The sequence below is a fragment of the Spermophilus citellus genome (assembly GCF_964194105.1).
Source record: "Spermophilus citellus genome assembly, chromosome: 3".
Classification (NCBI taxonomy): domain Eukaryota; kingdom Metazoa; phylum Chordata; class Mammalia; order Rodentia; family Sciuridae; genus Spermophilus; species Spermophilus citellus.
The window spans coordinates 171,389,797-171,408,755 of NC_138184.1; the positions used below are offsets into that span (position 1 = coordinate 171,389,797).

At 33.8% G+C, this 18,959-nt stretch overlaps 1 protein-coding gene across 4 annotated transcripts in view; it reads right to left on the reverse strand.

The window, feature by feature from the left end:
* Positions 1–6,611: 6,611 nt before the first annotated feature.
* PHTF2 (putative homeodomain transcription factor 2) overlaps positions 6,612–18,959 on the reverse strand; it is a 149,412-nt gene continuing 137,064 nt past the window's right edge. For 3 of the 4 annotated variants that reach the window (XM_081283540.1, XM_081283542.1, XM_081283541.1), the window contains 4 exons: positions 13,663–13,818; positions 11,962–12,057; positions 9,665–9,790; positions 6,612–9,030 (listed from right to left, as the gene is read on the reverse strand). In XM_081283540.1, coding sequence (XP_081139666.1) covers positions 9,010–9,030; positions 9,665–9,790; positions 11,962–12,057; positions 13,663–13,818 — 399 coding nt within the window. In that variant the 3' untranslated portion in view covers positions 6,612–9,009. The other variant, XM_081283543.1, reaches the window with a different exon arrangement.

An 18,959-nucleotide genomic window follows, 5' to 3' on the forward strand; every position in this document is an offset into this window, starting at 1 on the left:
TTGTTTTTGTTTTTTTTTTGGCTAATTTCACTTAGCATTATCTTCTCCAACGCCATCCATTTACCTGCAAATGTCATGATTTTATTCTCTTTTATTGCTGAGTAAAATTCCATTGTGTGATATTTATCATAGTGCAGGATGACTTCAGTTAATCTGTGAGTTTTTAAAAATGATGTCACTTTGCAAATAATTATAAATTAACTCCATCATCCAAATGTGACCAAATTAACAGAGGTCAACTTAATTATATTTACCAAATTTGTGGATACAAATTTGTACCATGTTCAGTTTCTCTAAAATTGCATAAAACTTCCATCATAAAGAATAGAACTTTTAACATATTGTTAGCTTTCTACTACTTTAACAAAATACCTGAGATATACAACTTATAAGGAGGAAAAGAATCTTTTGCTCAGTTTCAGGGGTCTCAGTCAAGGATTGACTGATTCTGTTGCCTGTAACCAAGCAAGTACCTCATGGCAGGAGTGTGTAGTAGAGAAACTGCTCACCTCACATAAGCCAGGAGGTAGAGAAAGACAGGAAGGGGTAGAGTGTCAACATTCCCTTCAAGAACATGCCCCCATTGACTTACTTTCCTTCCACTATACCCACTTGCTAAAGGTTCCACCACCTTCCAATAGCACCACAGGCTGGAAACAAAGGCTTTAACAAAAGGGCTTTTGGAAGACTCTTTTCCAAGTCATGACATGCATGCTAAATTTTAAGTTAATAATACTGTCAGTATGGAGCTGTTTACTAAGTATCCTAGTGAAGAAAGTGATACTGTAATGCAGTACCAGATTTGTGGGACCCCCAATAGACCTCCAGGAGCCGAATCCGATGCAATCAACAAGAGTCTTTATTGCAAGCTCGAGCCTGGACTCACAATCGTTCCTGACACAGCAGTCCCAGGGAGTGAGTCCTGGTCCTTTGTTCAGTGAGATTTTATAGGTTTTTGGGGATACTCAATGCGTCACAACATTACACAGCAAATCATTCCATACCGTGGGAAAATCAAACAACAACTCTTAACATTGATTAGCACATTCACTGGTTGGAACAAGTTGGGTAGGGGTGATTGGTTAGTGCAAGAGGGGGATTCGTTTGAACTGATTGGTTTAAGATACGAGGGGTGTACGTGATGAACTACATGTTATCAACCACCATAAACTACTGGGGGGTCATCTGGCATCCCAGGTATTTTCCCTGTCTCATGCTGATTGGTGGTTGCTAGGGGGTTGCTATGAGTCCTCACCTAGCCTAACTGAGTCAGGGACACCTGGCGCCACAGATCTCTCCTGTTATTTGCAGACAAACAACTCAGCAGGATAGGTATGTGCCTAGGAAGGCTCTTGGGGTTTTCCAAGGACAAGGGTCATGCCCCTTTCCTTGAACAGGCTTTGCTCTGAGGTAGAGGCTGGTTTCTCAAAAATCGAGTCACATCAGTTTCTCAATACCTCAGTGTTGTACTCACCAAGCAACATGGAATTTCAAGGTCCCTGTGCTAGGCAGCCCTTATCTTAAGGATATAATTCAAATCCCTTAGCTCCACAAAGTTGTTTCCCAGCCTTATCTTCTACCCCTTGCCTATACCTCCAGCTATACTAAATTATTTGCATATGATTGTTATACTGGCCTCTCTATCACAGCATTTACCCTCCACAGCCAGCTACTAGTTTTTAAGACTGTGTAACTAGCCAAGGATGTTGGCATATATCTGTAATCTCAGCAACTCAGGAAGCTGGGGCAGTAGGATCAAAAGTTTAGGGCTAGCCTGGGCAATGTGGCACAGACCATCTCAAAATAAAGAGTCAAGTACTCCTGGGTTCAATCCCTATTTTAATTTCTATATCCCTAGCACCTTGCTCAGTGCCTAGCACATATTGAAAAACCATCCATGGAATAGATAAAAGAAAAACTATAAAATTGGCATTTTAAAAATGCTTGATCTGTTTCCATTTCCTAGGCTGACCTCTTATCCTAACATCTTTCTCTAAACAGCAGAATTCATGCTATGAGAATATTTCAGCCTCACTAAACTAACCCAGTAATTTTGGCTGATAGCAAGAGGTATAAATAGAAGTCAGAATAGCTGTCAGCTCAAAGTCTGCATTTCCAAGCAAAACAAGTAAATGCATTTGCAAACACTAAGTATATATCTCAAGGGATAAAAACTGGTCGTAGCCTTTGGCAATATGTCTGTTTTGCCTTAAAGCACACCTCTTCTTTAAGAGAAACCAGAAATTCTCATATATAAATAATTTATCAAAACTTACAGGAATATTTGACCAAGATTAAAATACAATGACAGAAATCATATATAAATATAAATAGGTATTAACCCTGTCAAAGAGGTTAATACATATTTATAGAAAGTCAATTATTGTTAGCAGTACAAGTTAGATTTGGCTTTAAAGACAAAAAGAAAACAAGCCACTAAGTTACATTCCAGATCATTTGTTGAATATACAGAATTGAATAACATTATATAAAAAGGAATAAGGAAAACACTCAGCACTGAGATTAGTAACTATTTTTCAGACAGAGGAGGCTTAAATATGTTAAAAGTGTAGGTAGCATTGAGAGGCAAATACCACATTCAAACAGGATACAAGACAGAAGGAGACAGAAGAAAAATGGTGCAAGATTGAACAGCCATTTGTGTGAGGCTTTTTCAGGTTGAGTTCACATTTGGTTACTTCCGGTATTAAATGTTTATTGTAAGGATAAATGGAGACATCTGGCAGCACAATTCAGAGAACAAGTTGAGGTTACAACATTCTGAGACCAGCTCTAATAATCCAACAAATAGCACAGCCTGTCAAGTACAGTTTTTCTGCCTCTGCCATTCTTGGGTAGTTTTTGTTATTTTTTCTCTTTCCTCAACTATCACTACCTCCTCTCTATCTTATCATTTTGTTGAGTTCATAGCTTCTTCTGGATCTCTATTTTTCTAGCATTTCTGTCTTCTAATGCTATGTCCTAAACTCAAATTTGCAGTAAGAGAGAATCTAACTAGTCTGCAAGTCTCCATCAAAGACAGTGCCTCTACTGAGCAAAGCTCTCATGCTAACTGGTTCCATAGGCTCTCTGAGGCCTACTGAAGGGTTGGCCACTATAGGGTCAGGCACCAATCATTGACCCATTCAGTGATGGCTGAGAGAAAAAAGTGACACAGTTCAGCAAAGCTTCACAAATATGCAGAAACAGTTTTCTGCTTTTATACTCTAGTCTCAAGTTTATCTTATTGAACCTAAATGATTTACAACAAAAGTCAGAAAGGAAAAGATTAAAGATAATGGCAAGAGGAAGAATGAGGTGGCCTTGTTCATATAGGCTGGGCAGGAAGAGAATGTCGAGATTGGCCTCACAGAGCAATATCTCCTCCACAGAGCTAAGGCAGGGAGAAAATGGCAAAATTAGTAATGCTTAATGATGTCCACTCTTTTTATAAAGAGAAATGTTAACATGACAATAGTTTCAGGATGAGAGAGATTAGGAGGTTAAGGATAACAAAGTTTTGAAAGAGTCATTGTATAAAATATATAAGTGGATGATATTGATTTTTAAAAATTGTCAAATATAGGACTCAGAGGTTCCAGTAATATATAAGCATGATTAATAGGAAGTCAAGTTGGATGCTCTCCCAACTCAAAGCAAGCAGACAATGTGAGATTGAGGGTTGAGAGCAGGAAGGAGGTAAAGACTCTAGGATGTTGTATCCACAACTGAGACAGAGATCCAACAAGAACTGTGAATGGAATATGCATATGAGAATTTGGTAAAAGTGTTTATAATTGGATATAGTATATATGCTTACAAAAGAATGAGAAAACTTCCCTCTCACATTTTATTCTGTCTCCTTGTGAAGAAAGAAAATTAAATGTTGGCTTTTTGAAAACAATTCTTCATGTAAGATAATTTATATGAAGCATGACTATTAGTTGGCAGAGAGGGATTTGATCTTATATAGCATCAATGCCTAGTAAAAAACTTTTTTGTTAATTATCCCAAGCCACTATTTATTTGTTTTTGTTGTTGGGAAAGGGGAGGAAAACTAATCTTTTTGCACAACCAGCACTTATCAGTTCCTATGATAGGTGCTTTACATATATTCTCATTAATCCTTCTAGTAGACCTATAAGACAGATATTACTGTCAGTAACCTACAGATGAGAAAACCAAAGCTCACACAGGTTAATTAATTTGTTCAAGATTGTAATTCAAGTCCGAAGCTAATGCACATGTTCTTTTCAATAGGTCATACTGCAGAGAGCTGAATAGGGAGATGTTGAGATGCATTCTGACTTTTTCCTATGGCCAAAGATTGGTGGTTATATAAATTATATATGACCTCTCTACAACAAATATGGGCACATAATTTATCAGTAATACATGATGAGGTATTTTGATAAGTCAAGACATGCCAAATTGTTTATATAAAGATACTATTATAAGGGCTGGGGTTGTGGCTCAGTGATAGAGTGCTTGTCTAGCATGTGTGAGGCACTGGGTTCGATTCTCAGCACCACATATAAATAAAAAAATAAAATAAAGATCCATCAACAACTAATAAAAAAGTAAAGATACTTTTATAAAATATACCTACAAGGAGTATAAGGAGAGTCTGGGTTCTATAATTGACCAGTTGTACAATATTGGCAAGCTTCTTTCTTAACCTCTTTTGTGGGCTGTTTGTTAAATGAGGAATTTGGATCAGGTAGTGTCTAATGTCTCATTAAACTCAATTCATTCATCCATTCAGTCAATACATTCAGATTCTTCCATGTATCAGGCACCATTTTAGACAGTGGTAAATACAGTTTGGAATTCATGTAACTTACATTCTATAAAATTTCTGACCTTAAGACAGTAATTCTCAGGAAAAAAAAAAGAAAGAAGGGGAAAAATGGTGGTAATTCTCAAGGTGGTGAAGGGTGGTGACAAATTTTCCAAATATTTTTTGAAAGTATATCTGTACTAACTCTGAAAGAATAAGAAATATATGCATATTGGTGGTTAGTCATCAGAAAGACTAAGCCATGATTATAAACTTGGAAATTTCAATGCTACCTTCCATTCTCCAGAGAGGGATGAGGGGCTACAAATTATAACAGATAACAACCACAGAATGAAGCCCCTATAAATATTCCTGACAATAAAGCACAAGGTATTTCCAGACTGCCAAATAGGTAGAGGTACCTGGAGGGTGGGTGCACCCCAAGATGGAAGCTCTGTGTCCCTTCCCCCATACCATCACCTAGGCATCTCCTCCATCATTTGTATCCTCTACAATATCCTTTTAATAAATTGGTAAACAAGGTATTTCCCTGAATTCTGGGAACTGCTCTAGCAAATACACTCAGGCAAAGGGTTGTTAGAACCCAATTTATGGCTGGTCATTCAGAAATACACATCACAATCTGGAGGTTTCAACTGGCATCTGAAGTTGAGGGCTTTCTTGTAGGACTGGGCTCTCAAACTGTGGAATCTGATGCTATTTCCTGGTAGTGTCAGAACTGACTTATAAACATACCTATTGGTGTCTGCTGAAAAATATGTCAGGAGTATTATGCTGACTAGTGTGTGAGAGTAAGATAAACACTTTGGTTTTTCCTGTCCCTAATAGTCTCCTATACCCCACAGGAAGTAAGTGCTATGGAGAGCCAGTGCTATTAAGCATTTGCATTTGTGGTATCCTTTATGCAGGATGGCAGAAAAAAGGTTGAGAATTAGTGTTTTATGTAATACAATGAATGAAAGAGGAGTAGTGATATTGCTCTCTTTTCGAAGTCTGAAGGGAGATTCATTAAAAGAGCCAATTCTAGCCAGGTATGGTGGCATATGCATGTAACCCCAGCAGCTAGGGAGACTGAAGTAGGAGGATGAAAAGTTCAAAGCCAGCCTCAGCAAATTAGCGAGGCCCTAAGCAACTTAGCAAGATCCTGCCTCAAAATAAAAACATAAAAAGAACTGCTCCTGGGTTTAATCCTTGATTCATATATATATGGAGTCAATTCTAAGCTTAAAGCAAGTTTGAAACGCACTTCAATAGACCCTGATTAATTTTAATACCATGAACACTTGTACCAGACATTAGAATGCATAACCATATTACTATAATCTTTCATTCTAAATTCATATGGCAGAATTATTTGTTAAAAAAAAAAACACTACTTTTGGGGCTGGGGTTGTGGCTCAGTGGTAGAACACTCGCCTCTCACGTGTGAGACCTTGGGTTCGATCCTCAGCACCACATAAAAATAAATAAACAAAATAAAGATATTGTGCCCATATATAACTAAAAAGATATAAAAACCCACTAATTTTCTTCTATGAATTTTAATATTACAGGCCATAGTCAGTTTTCTGTAATTCAAATACAAACAAATAAACAAACAAACATTCATAATATAAAAGCATTTTGGTAATGAAAAGCCTGTGTATGTATAGTTACTCTTTCATAGGTTCTGAGAATCATCAAAAAACACAAAGTATTGGGAAGTTAAAAAAAAATTAGTTTTATCCCCCCACATCTAAAGGTTGGAACTAAAGCTTATGCTATAGTAAATACAAAATTTAACACAGAAATGTATATGACTTAAAAAAAGTCAGTCATAGAATGTTTTATTTTAAACTTGCTGTTCAAACTTTCAAATACAACACATGTGGCGAAGAAACAACAGTTAACACACAACATCTGCCACAATTCTATCTTCAAACTGCCTTTTCTATAGTATATGATATGTTACAATTTCTTTCAATTTCTTACATTCATGGTATTCTTAAAGGCAGCGATGTCAATTTTCTACTTTGAAAGAGTTCTATTAATGTTCTAAAATTGCTTAAATGACAGCTTTTTCCTTTTAGTATTCTACTGCTGCCCACATTAGTGACATAATTCAGCATATTATTAATAAGTTGTTGAGAGGTATACTGTACTTAATAAATCAACCCCCAACTCTACATTAAATTGAACTTCAACCTAAAACAAGCATTTTCCTAAATCAGTATACTCAGCTACTTTTCTCAAAAATATTTTCATTCTGAAATAAGTTTTTATTTTTTTTCAGAGATACAATAGTTTCATCTTTGACTCCTAACAGAACTCATGCCGTACTTTTTTTTTTCTCAAAATATATTTGATATATTCTGTGCAAAATGTTAAGTTCTGTTTAGGTATGTACCTTATTTTGAAAAAGTTTTATAAAATATATTTCCTAAAAACAACCTCAACATTAGACAATAGAGGAAGAAGAAACATATCAGACAAAGCCTAATTTTTCACATGAGAAACTAAATATGTTCTTAAAGCTCCAGTAATACATTCCTTGAAAAAACTCAGAATGCACTTTGGTCATTATTAAACATATTAGAACATAGGCAAATAAAACAAAATGCTTTCTGTTGTTTTCTGTAGAAAGAAAACATACTACACAATGAGGCTGAATTGAGGCTGGTTAAAAGGAATGGTAAGAGCAAAGTGATATGACATGGCTCTGTTCTCCACACATTCCTGATTTTAAGATTATAATTTGGGAATTAGAACTGCACCAATCAAATAAATTATTTACAATGAATTATCTCAAATTCCTTAAAACATGATAAAAACATGAGGATATTCAATATAGTACACTTTGCACCAAGAAAATTCTAGATTGTTTCAAATAAATTCTTTGTTTTAGAAACCAGATGATCAATTTAAAAAAAAATCACAAAACATTTTACATTTCATGTAATTCCTAAAACACACTTGATTGTACAAATACAACAACTTAAAATCAAGGTCCAATGTAAGATACTATCATATTTGCCCTATTTACCTAACATGCCAACATGATAAGTTCTCATTGGACACTTGGCAAATTATTGAAGGGGGGAGCAGTTAACTTTCCAGGTTAAAAGCATCCAAAATAGCCCTTGTATAATGGAGGGTGTGGATGTGGATATGGGTGGGTAAGGGGATGCACCAGACTAAGTTTAGAGGATAGAATTTGCAAGCTGAAGCTGTCTTTTCTGAAAATTTGGATATAATTTTATAACTAGCACTCAAACGAATATTTCATTGGTTCTTACCTTATTCTTAAGTTGTTCATTTAAGTGTGGTATGAATAGCATACACTATAGTGTACCATGGGAGAAAATTATTTCACTTGAGTAAACATAATGTACTTTAATAATATCAGTAGGCACTTCACTTGTGAGATGAGTATATACCTCACTCAAAAGGATACCACATCATGCCCTAGTACACTATAACATATCCCATATAAAGATACACATTAAAAGTAACAATTTTAAAAAGTGCACATTTTGAGCATGCACAGTTGGAGCTGTGCAAACAGCCCAGTGTTTCAAATAAATACAATTATTACTAATTAATTTTTATCAAAATATTTTACAGTATGGTAACCATTTACAATTATTGCTCCATTAAGAGTTTTATCATCAAAGAGCACTTGTTGACCTGTTATGTAATACCATATATATTAATACTGAAGGGTGCTTAAACTGCAGCTTAATCAGTTTAGATCCTGGCATTGTTCCTAAATATTTCAAGAGAAAACCTGAATGGATCTTGATTTACCCAATAAAATGCTGTATGTGTCCAATATAATATTCCAAAGTTAAAGGATTTTTCCTTAAGTAAGGCAATTTCATGGCATTGATGGAAAAACAGTGCTTAGCAATGGCTTCTATTTTCATAACATCTTATTTTGTCAATTATTTATGAGCAATTACCAGGATCTCAAGTATCTGGATATCAGTTTTATCACCCTTTCAACAACTAAGAACATAAATGCTTAACAATAAAATATAAAGATTAAAATAAATGTAAAAAAAACAGTGAACAGGTAAAATAAATATAAGAATTGCACAAGATAGTCTGATGTAAACACTTCAATTTCCCAGCGGAGACTCCTGAAGCAGAGTCGGTGACTGCTTTCAAGCAGCTTAGTCAGTACTTGTATTCTGGAAAAGAGGCTACATCTTCTTTTCTCTGAATTGTCATGATTTAATCTTCCACAACTAGAGAAAAAAGTAATAGAATTAATGACATTGGAGTTAGTTTCAGTATGAAAACTTAAATTATACCATATACTATTTTTTATCTAAATTTCATTCACAAACAAGTGCAGGTTCTAGTATTTTTAACTCCTCTCTTCTCTTTTCAAGAAAAACTCACCTTAAAAACAAACAAAAGGGTTAAAAACATATTTCTCATTTTCTTTTACAGGAGAGGACCAATATATGATCATTCTATACCTTAACAGTTGTGCATATATTGGCAGATATATGCATTGCTATATAGATAAGTAATACATCTTTTGGCCAACAATAGAAATAGGATTATTCCTTCTCTTTATCAGCAAAATTAGATTCAAACTATATGAGGGGAAACAAAAACACTTCCACTTATACCACATAACAGTCCAATATACAATGAATTCTGTTTCAAATTAGGAGTTCTATGAATGTCAGAAGCCATGAATATATATCATTCTTCCAAATTAAATGTGAAACTATTTTTATTAATTGTATACAATCTTATCAAAATTACTCCATTGCTGTGCATATGAGATTTCAAAAGAATGACAAGGTAAAAAAAGGCCACAAAAATGCAACAGAGTGCTAAGAGATTCACACGCACGCCAGCTCTTACCTTTAAATTAAATCCAAGCAAGTCACTGATAACACCAGAAACAGCTGACAGGATGACAACCTGGGTGATATTATAAAGCAGTGGATTCATTGTAAGACCATATAATCTAAAGGGACTGTCCAATTCCTAGTCAAAGAGAAAAAAACATTAGCCTCAAATTCAATAAGAACTATCAGTTTAACTAATTCAGGACAAAATACAGCGAGGATTTAAAAGAACAGTGTTCCAAAAAAGTTACAAATAATGGATATTTTTTGAAAGTATAAACTTACTTAAACTTGAAATAAGTAAATTTTAATAATAGTTTTAAATTTCTTTTAAGAGAAAGTAACTTCCTTTAAAATAACTATATATAAACTAAATTTGTAACCCCAATTGGTTACTAGACCGGTGTAGTAACTATAAGGAGGGTAGAGAAATGTTTTGGTATAAGAGCTGGAATAGAAACCAAAACAGAACAATATCTTTTTGCAGAAGAATTAGAGAGGTAGCCAAACTTTCAGACAATATCAACAAATATGTCGAAATGCCTCTTTTAATCAATTTATTTTCAAATACACTGATTACCTGATTGGTTGGCTCAAAAATTTAAAGTTCTACTTATGCTAGATCCTGTACAGGTCTCTGCAAAGTTAAAAAACAATTCCTTAAGGAACTTACAGTTTAGTAAGCATGCAAATAATTTGAATGACAGTTCTACAACAAAGAAATGTATGAAAAGCAGGAGCCAGGGGAAGGTGGTTCTCAAACTTAGAGGGTGAAAGAAATTAGATATTTCAGACCACATATAGCAAGATGGTACATTTGAATTGCTACAGGTTGCTCAGTATTGTTGGAGCCTGAATACAAGAAAGTACTTTAAACTTGTAAGACTAGTAACTTAAGGATCCTTCCTTTATGGAGATTGTATAGATAGACTGACACTAAAGGAATTTAAGCATGTTAGAAAGATCACTGTGTCAGCCATGTGCAAGATCAGTTAAAGAGCAGCAACACCAGGAGCAGGAATTCCTTTAAGGAGTTCTGTGTATTAAAAACTCAAGGGAGCGACAAGGGTCTTACACAGGGGAACACTGACAGGAAGAGGGAATGAATAAGATGATTATCTGAAAAGCTGAATTGATGGACCTTTGATTTCTTGGCTGTGAAACATGAGGCAGAATGTCTAATCTATATTAGGGTCCATGTTTTAGACTAGGAGACTGTGTGTGATCAAAAAGAATCAAGAGAGCTGGAGGAAGTGGCACATGCCTGTAATCCCAGAGGCTCAGGAGCTGAGGCAGGAGGATTGCAAGTTCAAAACCAGTCTGAGGAGATAAGCAAAAAATTCAGCGAGACCTTGTCTCTAAATAAAATAGGGCTGGGGATGTAGCTCAGTGGTTGAGTGCCCCTGATTTCAATCCCTGGTATCCCCCCAAAAAATAAGGATCAGAAGTTGTGCTGTATTATAGGTATTTTTTAAAATTTTCTCTGCTCTGAAATTATAGCTGTTCATTAAGTCTCACCTTTGTAGCCTCCTTTGGTCCAATACAAGTCCTACATTCTGAAGATACCCAATATTCATGTATCAAGCAAACAAAAAACTATCAATTCTAATTATGGAGCTTTTTCCCATAGAGCATTTTGGCAAAAAACAGAATTTGCTTATCTTATCTAGTTTATTATTTAAATGTCAACATCTTCTTTAGGATTCTTAAAGGAATTTGAAAAAGAAAGCAATTTGTAATTTGTAATTACTTGTTCTCTTAGCCCCTCATCCACCTCTTCTGAACTCATACAATTATGAGTATATGGTAAGGTGTACATTCCATATCCAATTAATTGTTTTTAGCTTACAGAATTAACCATACCATTGATACACAATTAATTTCAAACCAATCTTTGAACACTTACAAGTAATGCTGATGTATATTCATTATAGTGACTACTATTACTTTTGAACTCAAACCAAGCAAAAGACGGTTCTGAGAAATATAAAGTAAAAAAATTCCCAAGTTAATATCAAATCTTCTTTTTTTGAAATCTATTTTCTAGTGATGAGGAGGCATAAATTTCCAAAGATGCCACCTATACAATACTCTAAACATTGGTAAATTTTAATATATAATTTCCAGAGAATTTATTTTGATTATTTGAGCAATGAGAAGTAAAATAAAAATTGCATGCCTGTGCTCAAATATAATTTGGAAATAGTTTGGATAATCATGAAAACCAAATACAAGTTAAGATCTACAGAGACTAAGATAAAATGTCTGAACACTGCGTTCTATATTATATTCATTTTAAATTGTTCTTACCTTTAGTAGTTTAGTAGCCAGTTTTAAAACATTATTCACTAGTGTCAGTTCCTCCTTTTTATTAGGTTTTTTCTCCATTTTCAAGTAGAGGTTTATCTTTTATAAAAAAGAGTAAACAAAAATATTTAAAATTATAACCAATACACTCTCTGTCTTAGTTTGCCAGGAATTGAACCTATGGCATCACACAGGCTAGGCAAGTGCTCTGCCACTGAGCTATATCCTCGGCCCCCAAGTATACATTTTTAAAAGGACTTGAAAGATATTCACCAAAATATTATAGTGGTTCTTTGAATATTGAGATTATATGTGATTTTAATATTTTTCTTTAGACTTTACTACACAGTCTCCTATAATAAATATTTAAGAATATAGAAAAAATAACATTTAAATGTTTTAATGTAATTAAAAGTCAAAAAGAAAAGAAAATTGGATGGCAGATAGCATTATTAAAAAGATAAGACACTTATTCCCTGAGTCAAATCAACTTAAAAAATAAATAATGAAATTTTTTTTGCTGAGGCCAGCTTTGAACTCATGATCCTCCTGCCTCAGCCTCCTGAGCCGCTAGCATTACAGGTGTGCACCACCACACCCAGCTAAATAATAATGAATTTTTTAAAAATAAAATTATATTTCTCTAATAAGCCATTAAAAAGAATAAATAATAACTAAACTAAATCAATTGGTTTGTAATTTCTTATTTTGAAAATAATTAAAAATTATTTGTGTATTTTTATTAGCCACTTTGTAATAGGCAATTTTAGGGTATCTGCCCTGTCCACATTTCCCTTCTTTGAAAATGCTAACTACAAACCTGTGGAGGAAACATCATATGGCAGCTGCACTTATCCACTTGATCCCACCTTCCCATCCCCAATATGGCAACCACAACACCAATCAAAGCTAGTCAGTGCACTGCGTTAGTGATAATACAGTATCTGCCAAATATTTTAAGTACGTGAATTGAAAAGTTAGTAAAGTTCAGGGCCAAACTCATATTGAGACAAACTCAAGACCATGTGTAAGCCAAATTTACACAGTGGCAAATCTATAGAAAAGTCATGGGTCAGAAGACACAAAGAATAGCAGAAATGAGAAACCATTCACCTCAAAGTTAAGGAGGAGATGGCTGACTACGTCCAATTCTATGAAACCCAAGTATACTTTCTTAGAGATCTTTGTTGGTTACTCTCCCTGTTCTCTTTAATTTAGCTCATTTGAGGGGGTTATTGATTCTTTAAAATCAAACTATTCCTAAAGAAAATATTCAAACAAGCTCACTGGTAATATGTTTTTTATATAATTCTTATGAAATGGCGAGAGGAAAATATTCAACAAAGTCATACAAAATAAAATTAATCAATAAAATTATGCTTTAATCTTTATATTGAACAAAAATGCATATTTATTCCAGAGGGACTCTACAAAGCCAATATATATAAATAATGCTTTAAAATCCATCATTTTCATAAAAAGTAATTCCTTCTTGACAAGTAAAAATGGGACATAAGAAAAGATTAGATTTGAAATCTGAATCAATGCAGAAATATTAAAGAAAAATTTTGCCCTTATCAAATTTTAAGTTTGCTTTACAAAGATCTTCAACAAGTATATTCCTAAAAAACAAGAAGTAAATGAAAATATTTTAACATATTATATGTAGATTATAGAGATTAATTTGTAGCATAACAAACTCACCTGTTCAGTAAGTAATATTGAGGTATTGCTATATTTTTTACTTGTTTCTGATCCAAGAGTAACAAATCTTAAGAGAAAAAGTGTTAATGAGATGCACCAGATTACAAGTTCCCAATTGTAGTGACAATCAAGGAAGATCTCATGCACGTGAAGCAGCTAAAAGGGTATGGAAAAAGGCAATATGAAGCAGCAATATTATTCAAACCATTTCATTTTAAAAGAAAAATTAAACTTTATACAGTTTAATCATAAATGCAGTACAAAATTTTCAAAATATGCCTATTAATTATGAGATCTTTTAAGTACTCAAAAGTATAAATAATAATGTAATATATAGCCCTAGGTCCTCTACCCAAGTTTTGCCAAATTTTAATATTTTGTAAATGTTTCAGATTTTTGAAAAATAAAACATTACAGATTTAACTGACACCTCTTTAAACTTGTCCTTGACTCTGATTTCTAACTGCTCCCTGAGGTAATAAATTTTGTGTTTATCTTTTCCATTGAGGTTTTTAATAGTTTAGCTACATAAATATGCTGAAACTATGTTATGTATATCTTAAATTTTATATAAATGTCATCACATATTCCCATCATGCTTTCATGTGTGTCTTTATTTTACTGACTCTTTTTTTCCAAGACTTACCATGCTGATATCTTAGCTCTAAATTTGTTCATTCTAACTCATATAAAACATTGCAGTAAGAGAATCAACCACAATTTCTTGGCCTATTCTTGTCACTTAACAATTACAGTTTTCCCTATTATAATCAATGCAGTAATAAACATTCTTGTGTTCCTTTGTCCACATATGCAAGGCTTCTTCTAGGAATTAATATCTACTTGTTCGGAGGTCACATCTTCAATTTTATTAGATACTGCAATTAGTCTTTAAAACAGTTGTACCAATTTATATTAGCCATGTATCAAATTTTATGTACCCTCATTTTTGTCTACACTTTCTTACATAACTTTTAATAAGTTTTTATCATATGTCTCCATAGGGTATTACTTATCTTGTGTTAGATTTGTTCTTGGGAACCTACTATTTTTTCCTTGTTGCTACTGAAAATGACATATTTAGTTTTTGTACATGGCAGGTTCCAACAAATGATGGTTCACTGGCAAAATCTAGCTTAAGGCTTTTTTCTGTTTGTCTTTGAGGTATGAATAACTTTTTACTTTTTTTTCCATTAAGAATTGAGAAGAGGAATAAGAAGGGGAAACAGGAATATTTCAGGGACTCTGTGTGTTAGGCAAAAGTCTAAAATATTTACTGTATGGCCCATTATAGAAGTTTATAGGTTTGCTGGGAAATTCTGATTAATTTCACTTATTGACTTAGACATAAAATTCCTTAACTAATGTGACAGAGATAAAACCAGAAATTTTATAACAATATGCCATGATCAAGATAATTTATATTCTCAACCATGGAATTTTCTCAACCATGTATCAAATTCAGTTTTGCTCATTTTTGTCTACACTGGTTACTATCCAACTTCTTAACATCTGCTAATCTTTAGGAAGGATGAATGTTTCAGATGTTTACTGGTTACTGATCACTTTTGTTTCCACAAACAAATTTAGAAACAAAATTGATTTCTATGTTGATGTTATATATCTGTTGATCTTGATCTTCTAAAAAATATACCATGTTTTATTTGGTGGGGGGCAGATACCAGGGATTAAACTCAGGGGCACTTGGCCACTGAGCTACATCCCCAGCCCAATTTTGTATTTTGTTTAGAGACACGGTCTCACTGAGTTGCTTAGTGCCTTGCTTTTGCTGAGGCTGGCTTTGAACTCATGATCCTCCTGCCTCAGCCTCCTGAGCCCCTATGATTACAGGTGTGCACCACCACGCCTGGCTATATCATGTTTTTAATCCATATCCATAAAGCTACATCCATAAATCCGTATCTATAAAGCCATCTGGATAGCCTACAGAGAAGTTCATAAAGTCTATGATTTTGTTTCTTCCAAAGTTCATATCATTTACCTCTCCCACCTTTGTTGGTTAGTATCCTCTATCAAAATGTTGACTAGAGAGGGTAACTTTGTCTTAATTTAAAGTACATAACCCTAAGGTAATACTATTCATTATGTACAATGGTTGGTCCAAATTTTGAAAGATAAAAAGTTCATCAGATTAAGGACAGTACTTCCTAACACTTGTACTATAAATCTTCATTGAAAATTTACAAATTGTTTTCTTCATTTGTTTAGATCATTGCATGTTTTTGGCTCCTTTCATCAACTAAAGGATTTAAATTATTGGATTTTCTAAAGTTGAAGATCTCTGCATTTCGGGGATAAATTATTTTGGTCATGTCATATTGTTTTTAATTTCTGGTTTTATCTCTGTAATACTGTTAAAGAATTTTACATCTAAGTCAATAAGTAAAATTAATAAAACTTCCCCATTGTCATACTGCTCTCTGGTATTGGTATTATAAAAAAAAAACAACAACAACTAAGAAACGTTTCCTTTTTCTATTCTCCAGATCTTTTGTGTAAAATTAGGATCATATGTTTCAATGTATGATTAGATTCACTTGTAAAATCACATGGGTCAGGGCTGGGGCTGTAGCTCAGTGGCAGAGCACTTGCCTAGCACTTGTGAGGAACTGGGTTTGATCTTTAGCAGCATGCAAAAATAAACAAATAAAATAAAGGCATATTGTCCATCTACTACCATCACAAAAAAAAATTAAAAAATTAAACATCTGGGTCAGAAGTAGTTTTGTTAATGGCTTTTTTTTTTTTTTTTTTTTTTTTTTTTTTTTTTTTTTTGGTGGAACTGGGCATTTAATCCAGTGGCACTCTATCACTGAGCTACATCCTCAGCTCTTTTTATTTTTATTAAAAATAATAATTGCCCAGACTGGCCTCAAACTTGCAATCTTCCTGCCCTAGTCACCCAAGTTTTTGGGATTACAATGGTATACCAGGATCCCAGCTTGTTAATGGCATATTTTTAAACTACTAAAAAAATACTGCCTATCATTTTATATCCTCAGCTTTTAAATTACTTGTTGAGTCAGTTTTAATAAAGTATGCATTTCTACAAAATTGTTCACTCATGCTTTCAATTTTAATGGCATAAGACAATTTGTATTATTTGAAATTTTCAATTGTGCCAGTAAGTTAGTTTAATACTATGCTTTTTCTTTGGAAAATTTATAAGTCTCTTTTAAACTACCTAAACGAGTAGGGCATGGTGGTGCATACCTGTAATCCCAGTGACTTAGGAGGCCAGAGCAGGAAGATCAAAAGTTGGAGGCCAGTTTCAGCAACTGAGCAAGAGCCTCAGCAATTGAGCAAGACACTGTCTCAAAATAAGAAATAAAGGTTGGGACTGTAGCCCAGTGGTAAAGCACTCCTGGATTCAATCCCCAGTACCATAAAAATAAAATGTCCAAGTATACGAGTTTCACTGTTGCTATCATTGTTTTCTAATTTGAGTGTATTATAGCTAGATCATGTGGTCTGTATGGCATCATTCTTGATTATTAGTTGAAAATTATTTTGTGGCCTAATACATGGGAAAGTTTTTATAAAGTGTTCTTGTGCCTGAAAAAAAAAAATCTCATTAATTCAGAAAAATTCAGGTACAATGGTACACGTCCATAATCCCAGTGATTCAAGGTCTGAAGCAGGAGAATCACAAGTCTGAGGCTAGCTTCAGAACTTAGTGAGATCCTGTCACAAAATAAAAAATTAACAAAGGGCTCGGGATGTAGCTCAGTGTTAAAGAACCTGTGTGTTTGATTCCTAGTAACACACATACACACACACAGAAGAGAAAAACTCATAACCATTATCTCTAAATATTCCACTTTCTGCTATTCTTTCCTCCTAGAATTCCTATTAGACATGTGTTGGATTTCCCACCTATGTCTCAATGTTGTTTTCACATTTTCTATCTCTTTGTCTTTGTCCTAGATTTGAGGTCATTTCTTTTTCTCTCTGTTCACTAAATGTATCTTTCACTGTTTTTATGTTATTAATTCGGTTCATTGTGTTTTTAACATCAATGACAGTATTTTTCATTTTTCTTAAGTATTATTTGGTTCTTTTTCAAATCTATCTCTGTTCTTTTCTCACAGTGTTATCAAACTTTTTAACCATTTTTGACAAAATTACTGTCTGATCAATCTATTAACTGAAACAGCTAGAGATCTAATCCTGCTATTGATATGCTGACTCATGTTGGATTTTTTTCTTCAAGAGGCTTTATCTGTGGAAATCCTGCAATGTCTAGGCTGAAGTCACATCCCCCAGAACAGTCTTGGTTCTGTTTCTGCTAGACATCAAGGAGCCTAGGGCCACTTTTTATATTAACTTCTTGACATAGGAATTATAAGATAAGATATATAGTGCCAACCTGAACCCTAAATCTGTAATAAAGCAGACCTACAATTATATATATATATATATATATATATATATATATATATATATATATATATATATATATTTAAATATTTACTTTTTAGTTGTATACAATACCTTTATTTTGTTTATTTATTTTTATGTGGTGCTGAGGATCGAACCCAGGGCCTTGCACATACAGAAAAGCACTCTACCACTGAGTCACAGCCCCAGTCCAAATTATATATTTTTAAGAGAAACATTTCCCCCCTCCTTGTCATACAGAGTCATACAAAGCTTCCTTGTCGTCCTGTGTGGTGGGCAGACTATTTTTCTTATCTACTTTCTCACTGAAGCTGGAGGCTTTTGAAGGTTCTGACTTCAAAGATATTCATACCAAACATATTCTGGTATGAATATGTTTAAAGTAGTACGCTAGACAAGCCCTCATTGCTATCCTCATGTGTGCATAAAATTTCAAGTTTATAGGATACTAAGATTGACAATGCACCTCACTTTCTTCACCTGCCATAGGATTAATGCAGATACATAATTGCTCTGCTTTTCAGTTTTACCTTCATTTTTAATCTTTTATCATCTTGTGTGTTTGGATATGTACATTAAAAAGCTCAAATAGCAGGCTGGGGTTGTAGCTCAGTGGTAAAGCACTTACATAGCACATGTGAGGCACTAGGTTCAATCCTCAGCACCACAGAAAAATAATGAAATAAAATAAAGGTATTGTGTCCATAAATTTTTTTTAAAAAGCTCAAATATAAAAACCAACATATGTCCATGTGTGTTTATCTGTCTACTGATCACGACACAGAGATAAATAAAACATATTTACTCATTCCACTGGAAAAAAAACGCAAAAAGTCAGTTTCGAAACTTACTGTTTAGGCTTACTTACATTATTA